Source organism: Coenobita brevimanus, chromosome 13 (genome assembly GCF_032717465.1).
Source record: "Coenobita brevimanus isolate Jiangsu-jjx chromosome 13, ASM3271746v2, whole genome shotgun sequence".
NCBI classification, from domain to species: Eukaryota; Metazoa; Arthropoda; class Malacostraca; order Decapoda; family Coenobitidae; genus Coenobita; species Coenobita brevimanus.
Window position 1 is genome coordinate 50,519,663 of NC_136966.1, and position 10,201 is coordinate 50,529,863.

The 10,201-nt window shown below is 46.5% G+C and overlaps 1 protein-coding gene across 1 annotated transcript; it reads left to right on the forward strand.

Moving 5' to 3' along the window:
* The first annotated feature begins 802 nt into the window (after positions 1-802).
* On the forward strand, positions 803-9,921 carry LOC145415712 (uncharacterized). Its single transcript, XM_080284940.1, has 3 exons — positions 803-925; positions 4,993-5,121; positions 7,371-9,921. Exons 1-3 carry the CDS (start codon positions 803-805, stop codon positions 9,594-9,596), a joined length of 2,478 nt encoding a protein of 825 aa, XP_080141066.1. The 3' UTR covers positions 9,597-9,921.
* The last annotated feature ends 280 nt before the right edge of the window (positions 9,922-10,201 follow it).

The following is a 10,201-nucleotide window of genomic DNA, read 5'->3' on the forward strand; positions in this document are numbered from 1 at the left end:
GAGCAACATCAAGCTACCTCAGACGATTTTGCAGCAGTCAAAAGCATCGATCTCCTCGCAAGACCAACATCGACTCTCTAGTCCTTTAACCAAAGATATTAGGTACCAAGAGGCATTACCCAGTACCAAGGAATACCCACCTGCAGATGCCATTAACTGCAGCTGTCTCTACCGTAGCGAAAACCATCCAGCCGCATGGGATCACAAAAACAATACTTTAATTACTACTTCCAACTACTGCAGGGTGAGGTATTATACTTTAGCTTCCAGTGACTGCAAAAAAATCACGAAGAATCTATACTCCCGTCACTTCTTTACCCTCACCAGCGACTCTTCAGCAACACCATCCACTGAAGACTTAAAGTTTGTCTGTCAAATTAAGAACATAAACATCTATCAATCTCATCCACCTCGGCATCAAAACCATCCAAACTACTACCACAACCACAATCACACAACACACAGCAACGACTCCCTATTCCACAACAACCATCCAGCCCACCATATAACCTTCCACCTAACCAACCCAACTAACCATCAAACCCACGACAACCACCCAACCCACAACAACAATACCAAGCATCCACCCTACCAAACCATCCATCCACCCTACAAAACCAACCATCCCATAACCATCTACCCTCCAACCACTCGGCCTCTACCAACCATCCAGCCCACGATCCAACCAACCTCAACCATGAAGGAACGAGCGTGGGCGAGACGATGGTGGTGACTGGTATGGGCGGCGGTGGTGCAGGCGCGGGTATGGGCGTGGGTCTCCCGGGATGAGCAGCCACGCCCGATGAAGAGAGCGGGCGTGGGCGGGCGTGGGCTGGGGGCGGCGGTGGTGGTGCTGCTAAGTGTGGTGGCTGCCGCGGGGGCCAGGGGGGGCGCATGTCCCCTTGCATGCGTTTGCAAATGGAAGGTGAGTAGGGAGGGATGTGGTTTGAGAGAGAGAGAGAGAGAGAGAGAGAGAGAGAGAGAGAGAGAGAGAGAGAGAGAGAGAGAGAGAGAGAGAGAGAGAGAGAGGCTGGAATATATGATATACTGCAATATGAGTTATGGTGAGGATAAAACCATGTAAGAAAGGAAAAACAATAAATCAAAAAGACGGCAGGAGAAAGAAATAATAATGCTGGCTTATATTCATGAATAATAAAGATGAGAGGAAAAGCATCCCAAGTTATGCAAGACTAAAAAAAAAGGTTAATTACCCAAGGTTAGATTAGAAAATTTGGAATATATGTAGCTGACAAATAAGGAGCGTCGCAAACGATGAACATCGAATGAAAACAAAAGGAATGACCGTGATTATTTATGATGGGAGTACATTCCGCAGAGTTTTCAGTGAAAACATTAAGTACAATGAAAATTTATGAACTGAAACATGAAAAACATTTTGACGGAACAGAGGTTATGAAAGGCATCCGGGTACACAGTTCTACACACTCAAATAATACTTTAAGCTCCTCAGTAAGTGGAGTGCATGGCGCAGGTCTACATATGCATCATGCTCCCCAGTGAACTCTCCTGTCCATGATAAGAGAGGGGAAGGACAGTAATAATACCGATCATGTGCTCCCTGTGTGTGGAGTAAGGCGATTATCAGGGGCAGAAATTGGGGTTGGAAAATCGCCTCTCTGTTAGTGTACGGATGCAGGAATCTCATCTCCCTCTTATTAGTGAAAGCAGGTTTGTTGGCTCAATAATAAGGGAGATGATGAAACAGGAATTTGCTTTACCTCTAGTGTATGCTCCCTATAATAAGAGAGATGATGAAACTGGAATTTACTTTACCTCTAGTTTATGCTGCGATAAGGATGTAGGTTTCTTATCGATATCAGGACTTCAATATAAAATGGGAAGCAGGACAGGGTTGGGGTGATACGGTGTCAGCAGTGGATATGAACAGTGAAAAATATAGGGCAGCAGTAATAGTCTAGTACGATTCTCTAGGTGACAAGGAAACACAAAATTACGGGGCAAAATATATCAATTATCCTATATAAACTTACGTAACTGCATGGTACCACAAATGTATGATAATATTTTCAGAACGTTCACAGCCGGACAGTAGAGTGTAATATTTCGTGGACATTTCGCATCGCAAAGTGACGGACGGCGACCCATAATTCCGACATCGGGCCAGCGTAATATTGGAACGGCCTTTGAGAAACTATATTGCCTGCGCCTTGTTTTGCAGTTCGGTAAATTGGCCCGGTACAGGCAGCCGATGTTGGCCTGGATCCGTAAATGGGCGCACATTACACCACCAGAAGCAAGTTTTTTTTTTTTTTTTTTTTTAATGCGCTGTGACATTACACTGCACGGCGGAGATTGGCCCATGTTTTAGAATGCTTTGGGAGTTACCTAACACCTCTTCCGCTGCGGTTTATTTTGCACATGTTGCCTCCTTATCCTCTCGTATAAATAATGCATGTCGATAATAATAAGATACAAGAAACTATTAAGGTGTAATATGCATAAGTCGCTATGGAAAAGGTGTTACAAAGTGTCCTGTACCACCTAGAAAGCGATCCTAAGTTGCTAGTATCCAAAATAAGTCGTTATGGAAGAGGTGCTACGGAATCTCTAGTGACACCTACAGCCCTAAGATACAACATACAAAATAAATCGCTAAGAAAGAGGTACATCGAAGTCTTCAATGCCAACGACAGCACAACACATTCATTGCCAGATACAGCTCCATCCCATCGTGCTGGTGAGTATCTGTCCACTTGTATGTGTATTGTACGCTGGCGCCATACTACACGTCACATAAAGCTGCTCGTTCATATCGCTTTGTTTTGATCTCAGTATTGTGCACATAACAATGATGGGTTGGGTTGCCAGGATATGTATTGAATGCCTAGAACAGTGCTGGTGGATGGAATGTGCTGGTGGTGTGTGTGTGTGTGTGTGTGTGTGTGTGTGTGTGTGTGTGTGTGTGTGTGTGTGTGTGTGTGTGTGTGTGTGTGTGTGTGTGTGTGTGTGTGTGTGTGTGTGTGTGTGTGTGTGTGTGTGTGTGTGTGTGTGTGTGTGTGTGTTACTGTAGCCTATGACTTACCGTCCGTGTACGTTTGAGGAACATAACGTCAGAAATTTTACTGTGTACTTGTTTGTGTTATAATCTGTACGTCCAGTCTTGAAGTCTGCTGAAAACAAGTGAGAATTGTCCCTTCATACTCCTTATTTTTTGGTGATCTAGAATGTTAAATCCTTTCAGTTTCGTGAGGTTCTTTTCAAGGTTATTCTTGCCATTTCCGAGCATTACTTATTTCCTTTCAATTTAGTAACGATCGCTTATGCTGAAGGGATTAATGGACTCTGTATCTAATCCTCCTGCCCGTGAATCTCTTTAAAGCCAAATAAAACTTCCAGAGAACATAAGAGAAATGGAAAAAATGACCACCTTACTAAAGTGATTAAGAGATTCATCTTAAATCAAAGAAAGTTAAGGAGTGTTCTGTAGGTTGGGACATAAGGTCATGATGTGTAAGATTTTGTTTTTGTGCCTGGAATACCTTGGCATCAAAGTATATGTGCTTTTTTATTCCCCGTACTGAAATGCGTTGAGCCTCCCGTGAAAAGTGTCAAACCATCCAAGGTTAATCTTGGGGTAATTCTGAAAAGTAATGCTATATCGACATGGGTTCAAATCGTAATCGTTATAGGACCACAATAACCGACAATTCATCGGATGAATTATATAGGGGACCATTTCCGACCAAACGACTATCATGAGGAGCTGCGTGGAAAGGCAGACAGGCAAACGAGGAAGTGTACGAGTAACAGCGTTGTGATAGTGATGTGGATGTGACTGAAAGCGTTAGGAACGTATACTCTGAAATTTTTTTGGCCAAGTGGAGAAGATGGAGAATGAGAAAGAGACTACAGTAGATGAGTGTATGTCAGTGAGGAGGAGGGAGGTACGAGTTGGGGGAGACCGAGAATGAGATGGAGGGATGGGGTGAAGAGATACACGAGAGAGGGGAATGCGAGTTGGAAATTTGGCAGCCTAATGGCGGAGAACAAGGTGACATGGAAGTGATTTGTTTGTGGCTACCTTTTACGGGATTAAGGCGTCTGGCTGGAGATAAGTATAAAGAGATGGCTGTCAGGAATTCTATCTCCGTAACAGTAGAAAATTAGACCCACATAAATAAATCGTCACTCAGAATTCGTCCAGAAATAACCTCCTAACGTCAAGCACATTTTCGTGGAACACATAAGGTATTCTGTGTCGCGTGATAGTGGCATGAGTGAATTACGGCTATGACGAGAAAAAAACGTGATTATTTTATGTGTTGTGTGCTGGAGTAAATTACCCCGTAATTAAAAGCATATTTTTTTACAAAGGATATATTCTGAGGTGTGTGTGCTGATGTGTAGTGGTGTATGCTGACATGATGAAGTGTGCCGATGCGTGGTGGTGTGTGCTGACATGTGGTGTTGCGTGATGACCTGTGGTGGTGTGCTGAAGTGTGATGGTATGTGTTGATGTTTGTTGGTGTGTACTGATGTTTGGTGGTGTGTGTTGATGTTTGGTAGTGTGTGCTGACCTTTGGTGGTGTGTGCTGATGTTTAGAGGTGTGTGTCGACGAATGGTGGCTTGTGCTTATGTATGCTGGTGTGTGCTGACGTTTGGTGGTGTGTGGTGATGTTTGGTGGTGTGTGCTGACATGAGGTGGTGTGTGCTGACGTATGGTGGCGTGTGCTGACGTATGATGGCATGTGCTGACGTGAGGTGTGTGTGCTGACGTGAGGTGTGTGTGCTGATGTCTACTTGTGTCTAATGACGTATGCTGACATGGGTGGTGCATCTTTGTCGGATGTTGGTGTGTGTTTGGTGTATGTCGGCGTATGTTGCGGTGTTCTGACTTTCCCCGACGTATGGTAGAAATGTTTCTGACGTGGGTTCTGAATGTGATGATGTGTTCTGACTTTGCTGACGTGTTCTGTGTTGACGATTTGTGCTGGTATGTTCTGCAGGGCGGGAAGCAGACGGTGGAGTGCGTGAACAAGGGCCTCAACACCATCCCCACCGGCATAGACCCCGGCACCCAGGTCCTCGACATCACCGGCAACTCCCTCGTCATCCTCTCCCACGAGAAATTTAAGGTGAGGCAGGCGTGGCAGGGGAGGTAGGTGGGTGAGGAAGATAGTGAGGTAGTCTGTGGGAGGCGGGGCAGGTGGATGGGGATGATGTTTATGGCAAGTTTGTGGAAGTGAGTGAAGTGGGTGAGGAAGATGTGTGAGACAAGTTTGTGGGTGGTGAGGCAGGTGGGTGGGTGAGATGTGTGAGGCAGACTTTTGGGAGGCAACTGGGAGTGACTGGATTTTAAAGCAGGAAGGTGAGACAGGTGTATGTGAGAGACAGGGATGTGAAGCAGGCGTGTGGAGGTGATGTATGAGGCAATTATGTGAGACAGGTTTAGGTGAGGCAGGTGTGAGCAGGTGTAAGTGAAAGGCATGTTAGGCAGATGTGTTGAGAAAGTGTGAGAGGCAGATATGGATGAAGCAGCCAGATGGAGGTGAGGAAGGTGTTGGTGAGCCACGTGTAGGTAGGGAAAATGTAGGTGAGACAGGTGTGTGAGGCAGGTCTGTGACACACGTGTAGGTGAGGTAGAAGTAGGTGAGAGAGGCATGTGAGAGGTCAGTGTGGGCGAGATAGGGTGCAGCCTAGTTAGGGTAGGTCTGTGTATATAATATAGGCTCATCAGACATGTACAGTACAAGACTGGTATGTGAAGGAGGGATAGTTGGCAGATGTGCAAGGAAACTGCTGTAGCAATCGCAGTCTATCTATCGATCGTCCTACCTACCTATGTTTATCTATCTGTCTGTCTATCTGTTTATCTGCCTGGCTACTTAGGACTGTCCAAATATCTATCTATCTGTTTGTCAGTCGGCCAGCCTGTCTGTCTGTCTGTCCATTAAACGCTCTACGTATTTTTCTACCCACCTATGTACTTATAATTATATCCTTTGATCTACCGGTCCACTGATGCTTGTTACCTCCGCCAATGAAGTTGGAGGAGGTCATGTATTCACCTGTGTTTGTCTATCTGTTTGTCCAGATGATATCTCCAAAAATTCTCAATGAATTTCAATGATATTCTGAGGAAGGGTGGACCATGAGCCAAGAAAGAACTGATTATTTGAGGGAGCGGATCCGGATCCTATGTATAATATCCAAAATTTCTCAATGAATTTCAATAAAATTTTGTGGAAGGGTTGGCCATGGGTCAAGGAACAATTAATTGCATTTGGGGGAGGATCCGGATCCTATTTATTCCACACAATATCTTCATGGATCTGGATCCAGATCCATTTTTATAGCAATGGGATTGGCGGAGGTATGCGCTCCCTGAGTGCTTTCTGGCCTATGTAGGTTATCTGTTGCAAGCCATCATAAAATTAATTGAGAGTGGTCTCGACGAAATGAAATTCGCGTGCATACATAAAATATGTTAGGCCAGCGTACAGAATATAAGTTTAACATTAAATGCAGAAGGCAAGGAATCGGCAGTGATACAGCACTTAGTTACAGCAGATGTAAACGAGATCTGAGCTACTTCCAAGCACCAGCAAGAGATACATGCCAGCCCCACTTTGATATAAGGCAGCTACTATTACGGTCAACAGCTCACCGAGACTTTTCAGACGGCTGTGGTGATGGAAGGTGTTGTAACAAATATTTAAATGTAACTGCATTATAAAACACACAATTAATCATTATGGGAAGGAAGGCTACTCTCTGACGTTCCGGAGGAATAAGATATATGAGAGACAGGACACAACGCTGGCCTGTGATAGTACATTAATTTTACGTTAAATGTCTGTAGTGATCAGCTGACTACATTACAGACGACTACATTACAGACAACTAGAATATAAGAAGGTACGGACAGATACTCAGGGACAGATACATAATTACTTAGATAGAGAGGGAGGTAATTAGGGCACTCAAGGATAGGACAATGGCACAGTAATACTGCCAGGAGAATGATTTGTTTAGCAAACAGAGAGGCAACATATATTAGCTTTATTAAGCTGGGAGACTCGAAATGCAAAAATTTGCTTGAGTAATTGTGGGTTTATGGTTGGAATATAGCATTCTGGGTCCGATTTCAATGTAAAAACAGATACAGATAGATAATTTTGTTCATCACCATCATCATCATCATCACCATCATCATAATCCTCTCTTTCTCACCTAAAGGTAGGATGTATATTTTCATACGTGAATATACTTAATTATTTCAAATAGTCATAACACTGTAAATCATTGTCGTCATAACCTTATTTCCCAGTAATACTGTAAATCTAAACCCAACCTCATGTACTGAGAATGTGTTACCCTACAGGTTATGGGACTTACCAACCTTCAGCGAATCTATGTGTCACGTTGTAAGCTGGTGCAGCTGGATGATGCCGCCTTCCGGGGCCTGACCAACCTGGTGGAGCTGGACCTGAGCCATAACGAGCTGCCGTTTGTGCCGGCGACTGCACTGGAGCACGTGCCAGGCCTCATGCGCCTCCAACTCTCCAACAACCCCATCACCAAGGTGCGCGACGCAGCATTCAGCCGCCTCCAGTACCTCACTACACTTGAGATGACTTCGTGTGACATCCAAACGCTTGAACCTCGCGCTTTCCAGGGTCTTGACCAGCTACAGTGGCTCAAGCTAGATGATAACCAATTGCGCTCAGTGCCACATAAGCTTCTGCTGCCAGATTCACTGCATGGCATTGCACTGCACAACAATCCCTGGAACTGTAATTGCCACTTGCAAGAACTTCGCACGTGGCTTGTTCAGTACAATGTTCCATCGTCTATCGAGCCCAGGTGCTCGTCACCTCCAAGGTTAGAGCGACAAATAATAAAGAACGTGCACCCCGATGACTTTGCATGCCCACCTGAGGTGCGGCCAACTTCGCTCTACCTGGACGTGATGGAGGGTAGGAATGTGTCTTTTGAATGCCATGTTACAGCAGTGCCGGGAGCCCATATTTCATGGCGGTTCAATGACCAGCCACTTGAGAACAGCTCAATTGTGTATGATGAAACGTCGTCCTTTTACATCTATGAGGAAGGCAGCTCAGCAGAACGAGTAAGTCACCTGAGGATTGAGTGGGTGTCGGATGCTCATGCTGGTGTGTTCCAGTGCCTGGCAGAGAACCAAGCAGGCTTGGTGACGTCAAACTTCACTCTGCGCATCAGCCAACCGCCAGTGGAGCCTGAACCAGAGGACGTGCCTGTGGACTACCTGCTGTACATAGGAATTGCTCTGGTGGCCCTCGTGGTGCTTGTCATCATCCTCCTTATCGTGCTGGTGGTCCGTTGTTGCCGCCGGCGTTCTGCTGCACATGAGAAGGCTGCCAGTTCACCAGGGTCCTCAGGCAATGGGCGGGCCAAGGATGCTCCACCTGCAACTAACATGCCCAAGTATATTCAGATGGGCACACCAGCACCCAAAGTAAATGGGGTGTCTGCTGATCCACCACCGATATCTGTTATTGAGACATCACCATACCGCACAGAACCACCAGCAGCCACACAAACCAATCCAGATATTATCAACGATGCTGCTGAGGAACGTGGGCGCGGCAGCAGGAAACGGGTGAGTATGGCGGGTGTTGAAGAGGTGGATGCATCGGGAACTACCACCACGAGACGCTTGGACGACATCATGGAGGAGTATGAAGAGGGATACGACCCCACATATGACCACCCACAGGACCGCTACCCTGGTCCTCCCCGTGCAAGGGATGGAGACGTAGCCAATCCGTATCCACTCACAGAGATCCCGCCACCAGAGGACATTTCACATCCCTCTCGTTTTTATGACAATGAGGGCTTCCCTGTCGATTTTGGACTTCCTCGGAACGGAACTGGTACGCTAGCAACATCTGGGAATGGCAGGTCAGGTAGCTATAACTCCCTCCCTGCAGCGACTGAGGAGATTCCTATGTATGCAACTGTTCGGCGGAACAGGAACAGCATGTCAGTTCAGTCAGAGCTGAGACACGACCAGAAATACCCAGAAGACTACCATCCTCACCATCACCACCATCATCATGAATTCCATCACCCATCACCGCAGGACTCAGACTATCCTCATCCACCACCACCCCATGACTCAGAGTTCCACCATCACCCGCCGCCACCACCCGATGGACGCTATCCACAAGCCTCCTTTACCCCTGCGTCTTGTGAATTCTGCCCACCTCCCCCTCATCCCGTCCACGACTATCACTCGCAAACAGATCCGGGCGGTAGGATAGGAGGGGACGGGTGCAGCTTCGACAACTTGCTGAGCTCCTGTGGTGGCGGGAGTCAGTGCTGCTACACGGAACAAAGTGGACGGGTCTACGACAACTCCCTACCCGATAACTACCGCCCTCTCGATCCTCCAGAACCACCACCTCCTGAAGGCTGGGGGGACGATGAGCAGCCACTAAATAACATTAGTACGTGGTGTGAGCATCCAGAGTCTCCAGGAACGAGGGTTCTCTACTCCCCTGACGATGGATACGTGGAAACGAACCCCCAGCCCCCACCTCCAGACACTCAAGGCACACAGGTGTGAATTACCTTGCTGTGCCCCGAGTTACTGCCAAAGTGGTCACCTTCGGACAACACATACTTTCCTATACCAAACATCTGTACCTCCACCAGTAATCCTTCCAATTCCTAAGTCATTCACATCACACATCTAGCCACATCATACACTATTCATACTAGTAATTCATCCACAGAAAAACCCACCCACATAACACACCTATCCACACCATATACCTATCTATATCAATAACTCGTTCACTGAGAAACCCAGCTGCACTGCACTCCTAGACACATCATGCATCTTTCCACACCTGTAATTCATCCACTAATAAATCTACCTACAGCACCATCCGACCTGCGCTGACCATCATACCGTAAACCTATTCACACATCAGTACAACTTTGTCACCTCACATCAGTAACCCACTGCGGTAACAGCACACCTACTAATCTACCCACACTACCCACAGACCCTCTCATACCACTCATCCGCCTGTACCACCTGGCCTATCTACACCACACATCCAGTCACACCACTCACATCACTAACCACCTCATTCACATATCCACACCACTGATCCATCCAAAACTCTAGCATACTCACACCAGTACCTTACCAATACCAGACTC

Bases quoted from the DNA above. Each gene is read 5' to 3' on its own strand.
- LOC145415712 (XM_080284940.1), top strand. From the start codon at position 803: ATGAAGAGAGCGGGCGTGGGCGGGCGTGGGCTGGGGGCGGCGGTGGTG. The intron at 926-4,992 runs GTGAGTAGGGAG...TATGTTCTGCAG, and splicing joins CATGCGTTTGCAAATGGAAG to GGCGGGAAGCAGACGGTGGA. The intron at 5,122-7,370 runs GTGAGGCAGGCG...GTTACCCTACAG, and splicing joins TCTCCCACGAGAAATTTAAG to GTTATGGGACTTACCAACCT.